This window comes from Apis mellifera, linkage group LG8 (assembly GCF_003254395.2).
Source record: "Apis mellifera strain DH4 linkage group LG8, Amel_HAv3.1, whole genome shotgun sequence".
In the NCBI taxonomy this organism is placed as follows: Eukaryota; Metazoa; Arthropoda; class Insecta; order Hymenoptera; family Apidae; genus Apis; species Apis mellifera.
The window spans coordinates 5736274-5756929 of record NC_037645.1 but is presented as its reverse complement, the minus strand read 5'-3'; the positions used below and the strand labels follow the sequence as shown (position 1 = coordinate 5756929).

The window sequence follows — 20656 nt, the reverse complement described above, 5'->3', positions numbered from 1 at the left end:
TCGACAAATTGTTTCGACCAGAGCCGAATCGATCTCTTCCGTGGCGATCCGTAGCCCGTAACGTTAGCGGAATTGATGCCAAGGCCGACGACTCGATTCACAATCAAAATCCTGTTTCGACCGATTATCGTTTAACGGTGGCTGACTGCTGTTTAAAGTCTCGCCAATAGAAGATCCATCTCGACGAATCGAATCCAAACTTTGTATTTCTTGTATTGCTTCTGCTCGATTCCTTTTTTACCATTCGACGATAACTTATAACTCGATCAGAGAGCGTCTCTTTAAAGTTTAATATATTCTTGGATGAGAATACGAGTTTCCTTCGTTTGTTCATTTTTTTTGTTCTTTATAGAAACGAAAGTGTATACAAAACGGAAGGAAATTGTGAAAATCAAAGTAATTAATAGTCTCGTTTCCAAAGGAGGGATAATTTTTCGTACGTGAGATTTGAGACGCTATTATCCGCCAATTGCCATTCCGACGAGTCCAATTGTCTGTTGGAGCTTGCTTCAAGGTTTGATTCACGGAGATGCTCAGAGAGGGGGAGAGATAGATAAACGTAAGACGCGAACCACGCCATTTTCGCTTGATCCGTGGATAAACTGATACCCCGGGCGCTGATAACGGCGCGCTATCGCGCTGGTATTCCATTGTGCCTCGACGTTTTCCGCCAACAATGGCCATTTCCAGCGTTTCCTCCAACCCCGCGAATCCCGGGCTGAGAGAGATAGAGAGAGAGAGAGAGCTGTAGCACGTTATAGACGAACAACAGAGGACACTTAAGATTTTCGAGAATGCAGTCTGCCAGAGGTGGATCGTAAAACAACGTCTCCGACGTGGAGGGGGCGGGGTGTGTTATTAAAAGAGCGATATCGAGCGTTTGGAATACCGCTCCGCTTTATGTAACGAGTCGGTCCATTACACCCGTTTTCAACCTGATGTTTCGGCGGAATTCACCCTCCTCCTCCTCTTCGGAATCTTTGTTCCCTCCCTTGTTAACAGAATGCTCGTCACGTTTTGTCGAAAATATTTTATAATTCGTATCTTTTTTCTTTTTCTCACGGAGGAATTCTTCTGTTTAACGAAGAGAGACACTTTTCTTCGTTTTACTTCGTTTGTCCCTCGATGGCTACTTTTCTCGAACGAAGTTAAGATTTAAAAATACTCTCTATCTTTATATGTATATGTGTATGTGTATATATATAGTAATCATTGAAATCGAAATCAAAAGAGTTTTTAAGCGGATAAAACTCGATTTAAAGATACTTAGGATTCTCGAGCAGCGGGCAACTTGAAAGGGAATTCGACGGAGAAATTCTTAAGTTGCGAAGGAGTGGCCCGGGGCTCGTTTAAATCTGTTTTATCAATCGATCAAAGAGAGAGAGAGAAAGAGAGAGAGAGAGAGTTATATATACACATCGCGTGTAAAAAACTGTCCATAAACTGTTCTATGAAATCGTGCACGTCACGTTTATTGTAAAACGTGTATCGTGAAAGTATGAATTTATAGATGGATATAGATATATTCTCAATTTCAACATTTCCCTTCTCGACGATTTGCATCGACGATATTTCCCACCGGTTTCTTTAAAAACCGCCACGTGTGGCCCCAATTCCGGGGCTAATAGAGATTGAAAGAGAAGATGGAGAGAAAAATTGTAAAAATTTCATCGTGACTCCGGTGAAACGACGATAAAGTATCGCGATATACATCCGTTCCGACTTGGCGCAATTGCCGATCCCCGATGGAATCGTAATAAGGAGGAGGATCCGGGCGTGATCGGGTTGGATAATGATTTCTCCACGTTGGAAAACGTGGCCGGATGGTTGGAAGAATTTACGGATAGATATATCTCGGACAACGATTCTGCCAGCCAACTTTGACGGCTGTGGTGGAAAGACTGTGGGGGAAACGTCGAATATTTCAATGGGTTCGATGTTTTTCACAGAGAGAGAGAGAGAAAGCTCTATTTCATTTCGATCACAAGAAATCCTTTGTACAAGCTGTGGGATAGCTGCTTCTTTGGAGGGATTGGAACTGTTGCTGAGCTGTCTCTGAAGAGGAGGAGAAGGAGGAGGAGGAGGAGGCTTGGAATGGCTCGAGTGAAGTCTGCCTGAGCGAAGAAGAAAATATATATATAAACGGATGTAAGATAATTTTGATGATTAATCGAAAGCTGGATAGTTTTGATACAATTGGAATTGTTGGGCTAATTAATCATGGATAATTAATTAGCGTTCTGATTAATCGTGCGTACGCTACGTTTGCATATACAGCCTCGGGTAATCATCGTAAGCGATACGTATGTCGGAATTAATTCATAATCGTGGAAATTATTCGAGATCTAAAATATAGACTTACTCTCTTTCTTTCTTTTTTTTTAGCAATATCAATATCGTGAGACTGAAAGTATCAGACAGATCGTTGTGCATCAATCTTTGTGATCTTTCAAATTTCTCCATTCCAAACTACACTTCACTACACCTACTAAAAATTATCATCAACCTCGTCCAAGCTGCAACATGTTGCAGAACAAAAAAAAAAACAACTTCTTCTTCTAAATGAATTCTAAAAGAACACCGATACCTCGAGTGGGGATCCTTTCCGGAATTCCAAGACGCAAATACAGGTCCGATCACGGAAGTCTCGAGAATACGTGGTCGGCGAGAATCATCTGCCGTTTACGGGGTCGTCGGTTTTTGTGCATTTTAAGCGAGGCCCAGGGCTTGCTCCGCATCGTTATCGTGAAAACGGTAAGCGTCGCGACGCCCCTCCGGGGTCGTCATTACGGGCGAGTAACGCGCGATTTCATTACCGTCACCCAACCTCTCGCCTATTGCGCATTGTGTATTTCGCGCGTTATGCAGATGCAGGCGCCCGTGTTACGCAGCTTTACACACAGCCGAGATCTGTATTAACCCGAGAGAGAATTTTGGAAAACGGATTTCGCTCTTGCCCCGTTCTCTCTTTCCTTCTCTCTTTAAACGCAGGCCAGGATTCTCTCTCGTGTTCGCGTCGCGATGTTGGAATTGCTTCGAACGGTGTGGGAAGCAAATCGATCGATTCGTTTCGAAATTGAATCGAGTAATGAGTGGAAAATGGTGTCTGTCTTGTTGCGGACACGCGTGGTTTCTTCTTTCTTTTTACTTGGCGTCAATTGGTATGAATTTTTGAAATTCTATGCATAGATACGGTGGAAAGGCTTATCAAAAAATTAGCGATGGGTAAAGTTTGATTACGAGTTAGCTTCGAAGCTGTTTCTAGAAGTTCGAGCGAAGTTTAAAATCTGTCCTGAACTGGGAATTTTCACGAATTCCAAATGACCAAGAAACCTGTCGATGAATGAGAGAAGAGAAGAAGATGGTTTTGAAAAATCTAAGAGTGCGACGAAGAAAACTGTTGATATGACGTCTTCGATCCCTCGAGATCTGGCATTCAGTTCCGTTTCCTCTCCGGACCGTCCTCCATCGGATTTCCTCGCAAGTTAAAGGAACAACACCCCCATTAAGCGATCGCGGGCAGCGATGCTTTCGTGTTTCGATGCTCGAGGATGAGCACGGCGCGGTGTATCAGGGCGAAGTATCTGGAAAGTTTTGCTGCGCGCAATCGCTGTAACCGCTACAACGAGCTCCTCCGCGTCGCAAGTTGGCCGCGACGATTTCGACGGGAACTCGTTACTCCTATCGAACCAGCTCGTGACCGGCGACCCGGAATTTTGATATTTCTCGCGAGGGGGCAGGGCGCGGTGGAGGAAACCGTGCGAGGAGGCCGCTTTATGAGAAAAGTCGCTGATAATACCGCGGAAAGAGAGACAGAGAGAGAGAGTTTCTCGTTCAATTCTCGAGAGTAGGAGAAGGAGGAGGTCGTGGAAGGAAGCGCAAGGGAAGTTTGGACTTTGGTAAGAATGGAATGACCCGCAATCCGCGTCGATGTGCACGGCTTCCGTGCCATGTATTATACATACGCCTGTGTGGCACGTGAAAATGGACGTGGTGAATGGAAAAGGGTGGTTGGTTTCCCTGCTGACAAACTCCTCGGGGAAAGTAGTTCCTTTTTTTTCTTTTTTCGTTTTGGATGGAAATTTCCAGTTGGTGAAAGTTAATAAAAAAGAAAGAATCTAAAGGTTAATACTTGATAAAGCTGCACGAGGATGAGCGAGGAGTAATTCGATTGGAACGTCTCGTTGCAATTTTGGAGAGAAAAAAATAAGTACAAACCCCCGTGGAAATTTACCAACGAAGGAAGGGGAGAGTTTTATTGGAAATAATTGGATCGTGATTCGAATTCACGTTCGGGGGTGGAAACAGGGAGGGGAGAGAATTTGGACGAATTTCGAAGCGCACGGCTTTTCGATATTTCGAACGCGCCACTGCTGATTTCCTATGCTTCGACGAATATTAATTTATCTTTTCAAGCTGAAAATCAACCTGACCCCGTTCTCTCTCTTTCTCTCTCTTTCTCTTCCCTTCCCTCTATGGCGGAGGAAACAAGGCGAAATTCGGTTGATATCCTGCACGGGATAATAAGGACACGGGGGCCTTTACGGCCGATCCATACAATTCATTACACCCGGCAGGGGTATCTCTTACGAGATGCTGTGCAGCTTTGCATACGATGCGCACACCCTTCCTCCGTTCCCCTCGTTTCCTTGTTCACGGACACGTGTAGTTTCCACTGGCATGACGCCCGAATCACGGAGGAGAGGATAAGCCTCGAACCGTATAAAGCGAGGATCGCTGGAAAATTTAACGTTCTACGTGCCCTATAATAATCGTGCTGGAAGTTTGCCGCACCTGACTTCTGCCGATTGTCTTCGTGTACCTTGGTAGAGAAAGAATTATTATCCACCCCCCTCTCTCTCTCTCTCACTTGATTAAATTTCCCATCTTTTGTAACAAGGAGAGATTGGAAATCTCCTAAACTTTAAACGTTCAACGATCGAAGGAACGCCGAGATTTTTATCGTTTCGAAGGAAAAATTGTCATGGTTGGGAGGAGGGAGAGGAAAGGAAGGGCATACGACACGACATGAACGAGAAGGAAAGGAAAAAGAGGAAAGAGATACACGACGAAAGTGTTTTGGAAAGTTTCGCTTCGCGGCCGATATCGATACAAAGTTTCTCTCGAATCGACGCGACCTACTTTATATGAACGATAACCAGTGACGTTCGGCCGCATGTAGAAATCTGATTTCTGAAAACGTGTTACGTCGGTGGATGCGGACGACGACGGCCTCTCTCGACGACTCGTGAAAACTTGCAGTGTACTTGCCGTTTTTCCGAACTGTACACGGAATTTGAAAACCGTTTCACGAACGGAAAGGGATACGAAACGTGTTATTTCCAACGTGTTTGTCCCACGTACAAGCTGGCCGCTACATACGGCCAGCCAAGCCCCTTGGTGACTGGAGTGGGTGGTTAACTTGGACGATTGCTCGCTCGTCCTCCACCTTCCCTCAACTCGTAATTTCACTTTGAAGCGGTAGCCAACTAGCGAGAAATTTTGAGAAATTTTCTCTTATTCGACAACCTTCTCTCTATAATTATATAAAAGCAAAAATACAAATATATATATAGAAAGAAACGATTTATTAATTTTCACTGATGATGGTAATTCAATTATAAACTTGATATAAGAGGAAGACAAAGGAAGTAACAATTTACGATTAAGAGATTTAAAGCAAGAAGAGAAAGCTGTAACGAAAGCTGTAAGGAAAAAGATTCAATCCATCTTTTCGTCGTGTTCATCTTCCTCGTCCAAGCTTCTCGGAATACGAATAATTGCTCGATCGGCGTGGATCCTCTCCGCGATATAATTAAAACTGGGACGATTGGTAAGTTTCTGGAACTTGAGGAGATATCGAGGAGAGAAATTGAGTGCAGCACACAGCGAAGAAGGGAAACCGAGGTTGAATAGCGCGAGGTTGAAGTAGTCGGCGATATCAGTCGAATTGATGATACTTGGAATAATACAACGAGCCGTGGCGGGCCAATAATGCCAGCGCAACGACCAGAATTTCCCTGGAATCGCTTATTCCTCCCTCTCCTTCTCCCCCGATGTTTTGTGGCCGAATGTTGAAGCGCGACCGCATAGATTTCCGCGCGGATGACCGGTCCGCTTCCACCCTCTCCTCCCCCCTCTGGGGAGCGGTAAGTTAATATTGTCGGCCGTGGTATCGAATTTACGCGACGAAAGGGAAACAAAACTCCTCGTTTTTCTTTTTTTTTCTTTTTTCTTGTTTTTCGATACGATCGAAACGTCCCACCATTTCTCGCGCCACTCGAAATTCTTGTGCGGTTTTTGTTCGTTCGACGATTCGTAATGGCGGATGCGATGGAAATTTAAACGACGATGGGCCAAACGATTCGTTAACGAATTCGTTAACGAGCGCCCGATGAAAGAGAATCAAGGGACAAAAATCATATACCTCTGCGGCGTGGCAAGAATTGGGGAGGAGGGGGGTGTGGAAAATTGGTACGGCGTATCGATCTTCCGTCTTTATTGTTGGCCATTCTGCGAATCGTCATCGTTAATAGTTTATTTGAACAGTGCGACCGTATACGAATTGCTATATTATTTTCTCTCGTCGTAAAATTTTTATATTTTTTTTTTTTTTTTTTTTTTTGCGATATGGGTAACGATGAAAGTTTTCGCAGTTAGAGCACGATATTGATCGGCAGAGATATAATTTTATACGTGGATATTGATGGAAAGTTATACGGGGCAATGAGATGAGAGATGGACGGGTTATTTATTTATCGCGAGGAAAATTTTTTAATTTCTTGAAGAACGAATTTAATGGATGAGAATAATTTATGGATCGTTCGACGTTGATTCGTGAATGAATTTTTTTTTTTTTCTGTATCGAAGAGAAAGTAAACGTAAGCAAACCAAGTGGTTTTATTACGTTTTATTATGATGATATTTGTATCTAATTAATTTTTAATTGAAATTTAAAAGCTGTGATAAATATATGGCGTGCAAAGATGTTGTATGCGCGTTTGTTTTTGAAGATACTTTTTTTTTTTTTTTTTTTTTTTTTAATTTCTTTAATCTCTTTATTCAAGTATTTTTACATTCGAAAAAAACAAAAAAACGTTTTAAATATACGTTGGAAATGAAGAAATTCCAATCACGCAATTTTGAAAAAATATTTCTCATCTACCCAGTATTGAATTTTTTTTTTTTTTTTTTTACTAATTGAACTAAACAACGCTTTGTGCATGCGTATTTTATGGAATTGAAACATCAAAGCGATACATCAAAGCTTTTTTGCAAAAGCTCGTGATGTTGCCGGCACAAATTACGCAGAATATTGCACGGTTGTTGGAAAATCTATTAAACGATAAGCCCGGCCTCGATTCGTCATCGAGTTGCTGCAATCAATTGTTCCGTTGTTGCCGGCCCAAAAATATTTAGGTTTCGTTCCTCTCGAAATTTAAAATTGATTAAATTTTGTCTTACTGTCAATTGTTATCAATTCTATATATATATAGAAATATGTTATGTATTCTATATATTTCACTATATAAAGAAAAAAAAAATTTTTGATACGAATGAAAAATTTATAACTCTTAACTAAAAAATATTGAAACTTTTTATTATGAAACGCTAATAATTCGCGTGATCTTTTTTCTTTTTTTTTTATTAGAAACCATTTTCCAAGTTTATATTAATATGATCCAAATTTCATTGCGCGTAAATTCTAACCTCCTAAGAATGCAAATTTATTCGACAACGAAATTCTCAAGACTTGTATTAAACGTTAAATATAACAGAGTGTTGAGAATAAAAATTCTTACATTCGTAAAAAAAAAGAAACCTTGAAGAACACTTCTCCAAAATTTCACCCTCAAAGTAGGAAAGAGAATTTGAAACAAACGAAACTTGCAACTCGTATCTTTATTCCCTAAAAAAAAAAAAAAAAGAAACAAGAAGAAAAAAACTCTCGACGAATAATTCTTTCCTCTCTCACGATCAGCTTCCATTACGCCGCCTCTCCTCCTTTTAATCCCCCGAGACAAAAAGTTCCTCTTCCCCTCCCTCCCTCCCCCTCTTCACAAAATTGCGCCAACCCTATTTTTCCCCTGGATTCCCTCGCGGAAACGTAATCGCGTGTCCCGAGAACAAGGGCGCGGAAATCATCCCTGATGAACGAAGATCCAACCCGGCCCGAGATAAACCTTGCTAAAATGATGGGGCCTCGTCGTCGTGGAATCGTCCTATTTTCGTTGCGACAGGAGGCCGCGAAAAAACACGAAACCCTTTCCTCCCTCCCTTCTCCCTTCCCTTCTGCGGGGAACGCGAGCGAAATTAACGACGTTAATGATCGCGCGCCACCCCCCGAAAAGCCCGGTTAGAAAAATAATTACTCGGCTCGATGTCCCGAGAATATTAAGTTGGCCGAGGTTTTGCAGCTGCGCTGCTCTCCGCGCCTGCTCTCCCCTGAATTAATTCCCGCGCACGGGATAAAATTAATCCCGTGTAATCGGGAATCCCCGAGTGTTGTTCGTCGCTGGACACAATTTTCAAACGAATCGTCGAAAGCCGTTTCCCGCTTCCCGTCCTGTCCCGTCTAATCCTCTGGTGGAGAGGAGGGGAAAGGGATATAGTTGCAGTAAATTGCAGCGAATCGGGTTTAAAAATTGATGGGCGATTAAAGTTTGGATTAAAAATTTGTCTATGTTCGTGTTAATGGTCCGGAAAGAACACGGTGTCTGTGTATCCTCGCGTGTATTATATATATATGTACTCTCAATTTTCACATTTTTCGAGATAAATGTGTGTATATATATCATTTTGTTTCAACGTGTGTCGTGAAATAGAATTACGAGCGTATATACTACGTTTCTTTTCGAGCTTTAGACTTTATATTATTGGCTAAGAAGAATCTCGAGAGAATCGAGTGAACTTTGGTCACTTTCTGAAGCGAATTTTTTCATTTTCCTTGGAGAAACGAAATATCGATACGAGGTCTTTCGAGAATGAAAGGGGGGAGGGCGTTTAAGTCGGCGAAACTTCCACTCGCGATGAAACAATCTCCGCTTCGAGACTTTCATCTCCGTTTCTCATCCCCTTGTTCCGCGATAACCGCGTTATCATTGTCATTCAGGCGCGCACCGTGATTCTCAAAATTCGTCGTTACGAAGATAACGAAAAACCTAACCCACCTCCCCTTTTCTCTGGATATTTCCAGGTAGCCTTCTCTCCTCTTTTCTCAAAACTTGGAGCGTGTTTATACCGTTGAAATTTTCAACGTAACGTCGGGGCGAACGTAGAGGGAGAAATTTCACTCTTTGGACGCCGTTTCGAAACATAATACACCCTCCCTTCCCCCGTTCACGAACTTGGAGAGAATTAATTAGCGCGAGTGAAACTCGCCCGGTATATGTATATATGTGTGTGTATAGTGGAATTTCTATTCTATCTAATTCACCGGAAACAAACCGTGTTCCGTGCCACTTGGCCGGAAACGAGAGGCACCCGAGGCCACGAGGAGGAAATTCATTCATTCATTCGGCCCCGCGAGTCGAAATTTTTGCGCCCAATTTTCGACGGAGAAAAGTGAGTGCGCGAAGCGACGGTTCTTCAGAGGGGGAGGGAGAGGGGGAAGGATCGGATTACTCGCGAGGATTGCCGTTTGCAACTTTCCAAAATCCCCTTTGTTCTCCTCTCGATGCAACAATAATGCTCCATTTATTCCATATTCGTTTCCACATTCTATACACGGATTGTGATTACGCTATCTCGTTCATCTTTCCTTCTTCCCCACTTCGAGAAATAATTAAGAGGTTGTTGATGCACTTTAGCTAGAATGATAACTTTTTTTTCTTCTCCCTTCGTGTTTAGGAGAGAAAATGAGGGATGATTCGAATATTTAGAATCGCAAGTATCGTTATTTTCCACGCTTCTTCGACGCTTGTATTTTTTCGAGGAAGGGATGGAAAATTGGAGGGATGAAAAGAAGGAAAGTCGGTATTCAGAAATATAGAAACTTATGCGAGCAGTTTAATTTTCCGCTAGATAAACCGAGAGAGAGGAGCCATCTCTGTGTTCTACCGTCGTTTCATTTTATCCAATGGGAAATTAAATTGCTTATAATTTAAAAAATAAATAAATAAATAAATAAATTCCAAAAGCAATCTTTTTGACCTCCAATTTCTCCTCCATCTTTTTCAATCTCTGAAATTAACCACTTAAATCTTCCATAATATTCGCTTGAAAAGAAAAAGAAAGAAAAAAGAAGAATTGATATTTTCATTTACCGCCCCGTTCCGTTTTCATCGCGGATGAGAATGAAGCTAAACGTTGAAATAATTAAGAGGTTGTTGACGCACTTTAGCTAGAATGTTGGACAAGAATGCAAATTAAAATTCAGAGTAACACCTGCTGCCTTTTACGTAACGATATCTACCTTACCAAACGTCTTTCCAGCCAGAGAAAGAAAGAAAGAGAGAAAAAGAGAGAGAGACTTCGCTAATTTCCCAGTTGACCAAGATCAATGACAGTCGTTTTACTCGAAACGATCGTAATTTGTTCCCAGTTATAAGTGGAACAACCGTGTCTCCGCATCCCCGAGGAGATCGATATTCCGAAAAGAAGAACATCTTCCCGATGTTCAATGATCGGTATTCCTTACATCATAAACCGTGATGCAACGTTATTGCATCTCCTCTTGCCTCCCCCCTCCGTAATCGTTATTCATTATTCCGATAAGGGAGGGTGGGTCGTCTCTCCTTTTCGTCTCTCCATCTTCCGTTATTATCGAGAATAAAGGACTCGAGAAATAAGACAATCCATCGATCGAAGATCAAGGATTTTCGCTCTCTCGTTTCGCTTTGACCACCTCGAGTTCGCCTCGTTACTCATTCATCTTCCCATTGTAGATCGAAAAAATTGAGAAAGAATCGATTGCTGCTTCCCTCGTCGAGATAAATAGTTTCGAATCTAATTCGAGAAATTCATTTCCAAAGGGAAGATCGATCCGATGGAACGAGAAGAGAAATTCTCTTATATCGAGGACACATCTCGTTCTTTCCCATCGATAAAGCAAGGTTGCGTCAATTTCTCGAGGAAGGAAGCCACGAGACGCGTAGATTTATAAAAGCCTGCTATGCGAGTAGTCTTCTCTTCTATATACCTACGAGAGCCTCTTCTTTCGCATTATTAAAACCAGACACTGTGACTTGGAGAAACTTTGAACCAGAAGTTTGGCCCGCAATATGCTCTCTTTTATCCCTGCCTCGTCTGCGTTCAAGTCTTTAAGTTTGGCCTGAAAGGCCGGGCGAAGTTGCGCGGAACGACACCCAAAGGCATACTTTCAGAAACGAAAGCCACTCCACACCCCACCACCAGAATCTTACCAAACTTGCCCACGTTGTCGCATTTTTCCGAGTACCGGTTGTTTCTCTTTATATTCTCTTCCCGTTTTTTTTTATTCATCGACAATTTTCCGTTTTCTAACAATAATTAGCTTCTCTACATTGCTATATTATACGTCTATCTAGGCTCACAAATATCGTGTACGTAAAATATTTCGATGAAGTAAGAATCGTGTTTGCCCTCCGAAGAATTTTCATCTCCGTTGTTTTTCGAGTTCGCAAGAGTTTTCATGGCAAACAAGGAAGAAGAATTTTTTTTTTTTTTGATTTCTTCGAGAATTTAGGATAGGACGAGGAAAGAAGAAGAAGATTGGAAAGTAATAGGTAGTCAGGTAATCACTCCTCGTTTAAGGCATTGCATTAACAGAGATCTAAGAGGCTGATATAAATTATGAATCGATACGATCTTTCGAAAGTTGTGTACAGTTTCTGTACAGGCAGTGTATATATAAATTGTATTGAACAAAATTTTGAATGAACCAACTTTTCGGTACCTGCTTCGGTTTCTCGTTTCCATGGTTGGCTGCGACCTGAAAAAGTGAAATAAGAAAACAAGTTTTTAATTTCAGCATTATTAATGTATTAATAATAATTAAAATTAAAATCGTTTAATCGTATCGTGAATGATGTAATAGAAATTGCATTGCGAGAAAAAAAAAAGAAAAGAAAAGAAAGAGCGTATAATTTCAGGAAGGAGAAATAATCAGGAAGAATAATCGTATTATAAGCAATTCGTCTCTCGATAATAAGAGAAAATAAATAGAATCTTAATTAATTGAACAAAAATAAATCGGATCGCGAATATAAAAATTTGCAAGGCAGAGGAACAAAACGAAAGCCGCATCGAATTTAAATCCGAATATCGAATACGATTAATCAATTAAATGATATTAATAAACGTAAATATTATTTTCTCTTGTATCGCCGCAAAATTACATTTTATTAATTATAATTATCCTATTTTATCACTGTCCATTTTCTTTTATATTTATCCCCAATCGAATTAAATCGTTTCACAACCACATACATCATATATATATATTCTATTTTCAACATCTTAAAATACGAATTCGAGGGTAGATTTCTCTTTCCTTCTCTCGCAAATGGACACTGCACCGTAAGAATCGAAACAATCCAGTCTTCCCTCCCGAGAGTTTACCTCAAATTCACATTTTCACGCTCTCAGAATCTATCAGAAGCCTATCTACCATACTCGAGCAATATGCATTTCGCGTGTATTTCATTTATTTCCAATCTTTCCAATCTTAACTTCGCAATTTTTTTCTTCTTCCAGAGAAAACCAAACTGTTCAGCATATTTTCAAACACGAGAGAGAGGAGGGGATATTATATTCACGGATTCACGGCACGGCAAGCTTTTTATCTCCCGTTTGCCACGTTACAGGAATCCCCTTGAACGCGATTACAAATAGCAAGCGTTTGAATGGAGCGCGCGCACAACACACACGCATGGAGCGATATAAGGACCGAGATGAAATACGTACATGGCGTACGTGGCCTCTATCTCGCCGAAGACAGAAAGAAAGAAAGAAGTAGAGAAAGAGAGAGAGAGAGGGATGAGCGCGGTTATAAAGCTCGGGTAATATTTTAACACGCGCATTGTACTGACGGAATTGTAAAGGAAATAAATTATCGCGCCTCTGGGGAGGGGGAGGAGGATCCCCGGCATCTTCTCCCGCCTGTTGTTTCCTCGTGGTCAGAACAATTCCGCGCAGAATCCACCCCCTCCTCCGTTGTTAAGGTAGAAAAGTTGCGCGAGAAGATGCACTCGTGAGATGGTTGTTTTCAAGAACCGCCGCGCCGTTATTCATCGCCGAAATATCGCGAGACGGTTTTTCTCTTTTTCATACGCGCCGAGTAAACCACGTTTAAAACGGCGACTTGGCGTTTACAAATTATTATCCGTGGAAGGATAATAATTAAGCGATTAAATTGGAACGAATTCGATCGTGGAAGAAGGAATATTTTTCGTTTAATTATTGATTCTGTATATATGTAATTAGAAATTAGATCAATTATCTTTTTTCCAAATATTTGGATAAGATTTGACTCATTTTCCCGGATTATTTGCCTGGTCTATCCTCTTTTTTAGATTTTAACGATAGAAACTCGAGTTAAATTTCGTCTGGATTCGAATGTTGTTCGCGCTAAATCAATCGAGAAGATGCAGCGGATTAATTGAAATTTGTCCCTCGTTCGGAATATATATATATATACGTCCATTCGAGCATGACGACGTAATAACAAATAGATAACCCCGCTGTGAGTTAGATAAATATCATATCTCGTTAATTATCGAGAAATAAATAAATAAATAAAAATCGAGCCGGTCATTGTTCAAAAGAGCAAACGTGCGACAGTTATATATATCCCGATTGGAGAGATTCCCGCGGCGAGAAAGCGTCACAAATCATCATCATCGACCGCCATCCATCGAAACATCCGCCTGTCCTCCTCTGTATTCCCCCAGAGGGACGATATTTCTCCCCTCGTTCCACGTGAATCTTTCTCTCTCTCTTTTTTTAAACGTTCACTCCTTTTCTTTCTTTCTTTTTTTTAAATATTGACGCGTTATGAACGAAATTGGAGAACAAACGGGGCAGAAACGGTGGCGCGGATAGCGGGCAGCCGAATTTCCAATTTGCCGCGTATTATCCCGGATTACCGTGGCGGACACGGACATTTTTTGAGATATCCGCTGATATACCGTGGAACAGCGGCGGAAGAGGATTAATTCGAGCGCCCTAACGCGTCCGTCACATTGGCGGGCCGCTACTACTAAGCCGCGCGCGCCATCTGCGCCGCTCGAAATTGGATAAATAGCAGCTTCTCTTTCAGCTTGTCCGCCAAATTTTCCGCCTCCTATGATCGGGAATATTTCGGCCGACTGTGTGTGCGCCGCCGTATTTTATATATCTCTTTTTCCCTCTTTTATTATTTTCGACTCGACGCGTTTTATTTCCATATATCCTACCTATCGGCCGCGAAATCGCGTGCCGATTTTTTATACAAGAGGGACGGGCAGCAAAACTCGGTTAAATGCAAAATTCTGCAGGAAAATTAGCGGTATTTTTTCCAAAAATTTTTGCTTCGTCGAAAGAGAGAGAGAAATATTTTCTTTCGAGTGATTCTCGTCAAATTTTCTTTTTGAACAGAAACAACGAATTGCAGTTTCTGATTTTCGAGAGAGATCGAAATATTTATATTTATTATTTTGTGAAGATTTTAAATTCATCATCTAAAAATTATAGGATTCTGAGGCGAATTTGAAGGAAAACGCGAAGAGTCAAGATAGGAGATTTTTCTTAAGGATGAGTTCGATTCGATGGAAGTGTATATTCTGACAAATAACCTTTTTTCTTTCTTTCTTTTAAAAAGAAAAGAGTAACATTTGTCGGATATCGGAAGCGACGACTAGAAACTCGCAAAACTTGTTCTTTCTTCCAGCGCGGTTTGGCGAATTGCTATAAAAACCGCTCGTTTTTCCAACCCCAGTTTTATCACATCGTGAAACGCGACGCGGAGAATGCCAGTGGATTCGTGATTGCTCCAGTGTTCCCCTATATATATATATATCTATATATAGATTGGACAAGAGAGAGTCTAAAAGTGCGCTTGGAATTTAATTTCATGAGCCGATTACTCTTTCCCGAATCATTTTCTTCCGCTTCGTTAACGGCGAAAGATTCGAAAACCTTTGGTCTTAGTTAAACTTGCTTTACTTGCTTCATTAACGAAGCTCCCGCGTATAGAAATACATTTTAACTTCGTTTTATTCGATGAAATTTTAAACGATAATATATCAAATTATCGAGGATAGTTTTATCCAATTAGTCGAGGCGTCTACGCGTTTAATTATTGTTTCGCGAGTCAACAAAAGCTTAATCGGTTAATCTCTCGAGCAATTTTTTTTCCTTTGATGAAAATTTTCCCCTCTCCTAGCTTTGCTAACGTTAGTTATCAACGAAAAAAGAGGAAGAAAAAAGAAAATACGTTAAAAAACCAATCGTGAAACAACGTGTCTTCGTTCAGGGAACACGTTGAAGCATTATTCCTATCGGTTTCAATGTAATCAAACGATAAAAGTTTATTCGAGTTACGATCGATAATCTTGGTGTTACAAAATTTATCTGGAGAGAATGGAAAATGAAATATTCGAAATTTCCGAACAGACAGGTGTACTTTATTTATGGAAACGGAATCGAAAGTGGATCGAGTATGAATAGAAATAAAGAGAAAAGAGAGAACGATTTATCCGTCGAATATCGTCAAATCTAAAAAGAAGAAAAAAGAGAAAGAAAAACGCAGTTGGAAAGCTGTCTATCCCAGCCAGAAGTTTCCTCGCGTGCAATCAGACCGCGTCGAGAATTTTCCCCGGCGAGAATTTCCGCTTGGCACGCTCGGTGCACGCCACGTCAAAGGTTCTTTTTCCCCGTAAAGAGAAACGTTTGTCGCGCATATTTACCGTGGATTTCGAACCACGTCCTACACCCTTTCGTCAGCGACGTCGTTTTCTTCGCGGACCGATAAGTTGGACGCGAACAGCCCTCTCCCATCTCAAAGCCCTCCTCCTCCCTTTCATCGCGGCCACACATCCATCCGCCCGTACATAGAAGTCGCGAATGGTTATGACAGTCGATTCGAGACTTTTTTTTCCTCCTCGACGAGAAAACGTGAAACGCCTCGAGGCTCTCGTTAATGCCTTAGCCGGTTTGTCCGACTGATGATCGAACACGGTCCGTTGCCCGCCATTGTGCTTTCTTCACGGTTTATTCAGAGCACAAAGAGAGCCGAGCCGTTTGGAAAGAGTCTGTTCAAGGAAGATGTTTAAGGGATAATTTCTCTTCAAGATTAACCTTTTTTCTTTTTGAGATTTTCTTCAAGTATGGTTGGAAAGTAAGGCTAATTCTTGAATCCTTGAATGAGAATGATTATTGTGGAAAATATATGTATTGATTGTTGAGAAAACTCGTGAATATTGGTGAGTATATATATATATATATGTATGGTCTGAGATCGACCGTGAAAAGATAAAGGCATGCAATTTTTTATCGTCAAGAATTTTATAAAGCGTGTATCCTAAAGGATGCATTGTAGCATGCTTTAACGTACTACATTATTACACATGGCGTCAACGTCGAATTTATGTAGAGACTTACTCACTTAGTAGCATTTATATATATATACCTTTTTGAAGAAAAGTTAATGGAGCGAAACGAAACAGTATATATATGTACAATGTATACGTGACTATTGCAATTCATTAAAGGAGAAAATACTTTGAAACAATTGCAAGCGAAAATAATCTTGCAATTTTGTAAAAAAATTCGTTTCCTAAAAGATCGATGAATGACAATCGTGCGAAGATAAAATAAAATGCAGAGAATGGAAATATCTTTTTCAAAAATTCGATTGTGAAATTCCTCAGCCAACGATTTTAACGATAAAATGGAACAATCACGAGCAAAAGTCTTCGATGGCCATTTTTAAAATGACTTCTTGACGGATATTTGGAATAGTTAAAAAATAAATTTTGAAACAATTACAAATTGCTATCGTAAAAAATTTGCGAGAATGATCTTGTAGAAAGAATTTTGGCCTTTTTTTATACTACAGATTTTCATTTTGTTTTCAGAAAGATCGATGGACGATCGATGAATGACGATCGTGAAATTCCTGGATCAACGATTTTAACAATAAAATCACGAGCAAAAGTCTTCGATGGCCATTTTTAAAATCACTTTTGGCGGATATTTGGAATAGTTAAAAAATAAATTTTGAAACAATTACAAATTGCTATCGTAAAAAATTTGCGAGAATGGTCTTGCAATTTTTTCTTGTAGAAAGTATTTTGGCCTTTTTTATACAATAGATTTCCATTTTATTTTCAAAAAGATCGATGGACGATCGATGAATGACAATCGTGAAATTCCTGGATCAATGATTTTAACGATAAAATCATGAGCAAAAATCTTCGATGGCCATTTTTAAAATCACCTTTTGGATATTTGCAATGATTAAAAAATTTATCATTGGTCGAAACGTTTCTGGAAAATCGGCGCTCTTAAATTTCACCCGAGAATAAGAGGGACAAAGAGGGGGAGAGCGAAAAGGAAGGAAAATTAATTAGCGTGAAAAACACTGGTTTTTTCCCCCTACAGAAGAGAACTCGCACATAGGCTTTCTTATCGTGCACGATATTTTATAATTAACAAACGTTATGGGGAATTTTGCGTCTTCTTTGTTTTCTTCCTCCTCCTCGGTCGCAAGCGAAGAGAAATAATTCCGGTATCGAGTAAAAAAAGGTGCTCGTTTGCTTGGTAATAATCAAGTCGGCCGACATTATTCCCTCGTTGGAATAACGTTCGATTCCAATTGAACGTTTTTTTCTTTCTTTTTTTCTTTCCTTTGCGTCCGACGTTTTCACGCAAAACTCTCGCGTCTCCCTTCAATCAATCGATTCATCGGTATTTCATTCTTCTTGCTCGGGGTCTACGTACATATAAAGCTATCTCTATACGGTTTTCTTTTCTTTTCCAATCAACTTTTTGCTTCTTTTTCTCTCTCTCTTTCTCCGCTTCTTAGAGTTTGTAAGATTTCTCACCATCGATTTGCATTCATGCGTCCAATATCTCGTTGTATTTCTTTTTCTATCGCGGAATTCATCCTCCTCTAACGGTCGTCGAGGAAAGTGGCTGGGGATTTTTTTTTTTCTTTCCTGATTAATCGATTCGATTGTTTCTATAAAAATAAGGGACGATATTGCATCGTTCTCCATTGCATTTCAGAAATTCGAACCTTCGATTTGCTGGCGCGACGAGCTCGAAATATGCGCGCAGGTTTATAATATATAATCATAATATTTACGGAGAGTCGAGTGCTTTTGTTACGATAGATGATTGCGTTGTCACGGTATCTCGTCACTGTGTTAAAATTAATTTCTCGTTGGAATCCATCCATTTATAACCATTAAAAAAAGAGAGATAATTCGAGAACTTGACCGACGATGGTCACCCTTGTTGTTTCCATCTTACTTAACCATTGAACGACGATTATTATTATTTCGTCGATTAACATTTTCTGGAACGCGCGGATGAATAATGAAAAGCTTTTTCATAAAAAGAAAAAAAAAATTGATTTAGAATTTAAAAAGGGGAAAAAAGAATTATCCTCGATACGGAGAGAAATTGCATATTTCTTCATCGATTCAACGATCCCTGCCTTCGTTATTCCTAGCATTGTACGAGAATGTCTTTTCACGTCTTTTCATAAATCGTTTCAATAATGATCGAAGAAACGGGGGGAAAAGGAGGAAAAAAAGAGAAAAAAAGGACCTTCGCCTTTGAATGAAAAGCGATCGACGTTGACAAAGACTTTCTTTCTTTCTTCGTGACGGAAAGAGAGGGAAGGAAAAAAGAAAACGGCGTTAATTTAATTAAAAAAAAAACGCAGTTTTTTAAATTGGCGCGCGCGGAGAGAAAGGTGAATGGAATTCCTTCCGCCATCGATTAATTTGCTAATTTATAACGAGAAAATTTTCCCGATGCAGATTAATTGAAACGTTGCAGCGTCGCGCGGCGAGAATAATGCCCGCGTTTGTTCCGTTTATTCCATCGCGCCAAGCCCTCACCAGTAGAGCCCCCCTTCCCTCCCTATTTCTCTCATTTTCACCCTGTTAAAACAACTTCTGCATAATTCCGCGCCCGCTGAATATTACAATTTTAACGCACGTCGCGTACGCTTTTTTTTTTTTTTCATTCGATTTAAGCCGACAGAGTTGCGGACAGTGAAGGGGGCGAAGAGGGGGAAGGTGCGACAATCGAATAGCGCGCGATCGCAGCATTTTATGACAACGTGGACACTGACGCTTTTGGAAGAAGCGTTTTCTACAACGATTGTCTTGAAATGAAGTATCTATCATTTGCCTGAGATTTTTGTCAATTAATGTTAACGAAATGTTGCTTTGAATGAATTCATTTGATCTTGAAATTATCTTCAGTTGTGAAAAATCGATATACGAATAATTCATCGAGGATTGGAATTAGATTGTAATTTGTCTGAGATTCTTGTCATTTAATGTTAACGAAATGTTACTTCGAATGAATCTTGAAATTATCTTCAATTATGAAGAATTGATACACGAGTAATTCATCGAGGATTGGAATTAGATTATAATTTGTCTGAGATTCTTGTCATTTAATGTTAATGTTGTTCATTCGAAATGTTGCTTCGAATGAATCTTGAAATTATCTTTAATTATGAAGAATTGATACACGACTAATTCATCGAGGATTGGAATTAGATTGTAATTTGTCTGAGATTCTTGTCATTTAATGTTAACGAAATGTTGCTTCGAATGAATCCGTTCGATCTTGAAATTATTTTCAATTATGAAGAATTGATACACGAGTAATTCATCGAGGATTGGAATTAGATTGTAAATGTGCCGTGCCTTCGATCTTGAAATTATCTTCAATTGTGAAGAATTGATATACGAGTAATTCATCGAGGATTGGAATTAGATTGTAATTGTAAATGTGTCTTTTGAAAAGGTATCGTGTTCCTTTAACGTGTACTTCGAGAATTAAGTCGTAATTGTAAATGTGCCTTTCGAAAAGGTATCGTGTTCCTTTAACGTGTACTTCGAACCGGTTTCTGGATGAAATATCGATACGGAGAGGACGGACGGGTATATGATGGGAAGATTATCGAGAAATTTCGACGGTATCCCTCCCTTTTGTTCGGGGGGGGAGGGATAAAAATGTCGCGAGTGAGGAACGGCCGTGCTGATACGTGCAAGTTTTATTTCGTTGACATTTTGTCTTACTATACGGGATATATAGAAGAAGCAAACCAATTTTGCATAAAAATTTATGGGCGGAAGAACATTGTCTCTGGAGAAATTCTCGTCTGCGTTTCGTGCTTCTCCCTCGGAGTAGTGGAGATAGATTTTACGAGGGTATAACGTTGTCTTCTTAAAAACTGGCGCGTTTACTTGGGAGAGGAAAGGAAGATGATTCGCGTTTCTTTTAATCATCGATTCATTTGGAACGAAAATGCCGAACGGAATTGGCCGGGATGATGAATGGGAAATAATTATATATATCTTCTTGTTCCTTTTCTCGTCGTTTTCTCGTCCCTTATATTTTTCCCTTATATACATTTTATTATATTTTCGCCGAGTCGAGATCGTGAAAGGAGAAAAATACGTTTCGTCAGGGCGGAAATATTCTCAAAGCCATCTTTGTACCATCG

At 40.2% G+C, this 20656-nt stretch overlaps 1 protein-coding gene across 3 annotated transcripts in view; it reads right to left on the bottom strand.

Annotated features, from left to right (window-relative positions):
* LOC725870 (chaoptin) overlaps window positions 1-20656 on the bottom strand; it is a 100800-nt gene that overhangs the window by 37534 nt on the left and 42610 nt on the right. For 2 of the 3 annotated variants that reach the window (XM_001121669.5, XM_006561477.3), the window contains one exon: window positions 11876-11911. The exons of the other annotated variant lie outside the window; for it this stretch is intronic. In XM_001121669.5, the coding sequence (XP_001121669.2) occupies window positions 11876-11911 (36 nt within the window). The remainder of the gene's footprint in view (window positions 1-11875; window positions 11912-20656) is intronic. 3 annotated transcript variants of the gene reach the window in all.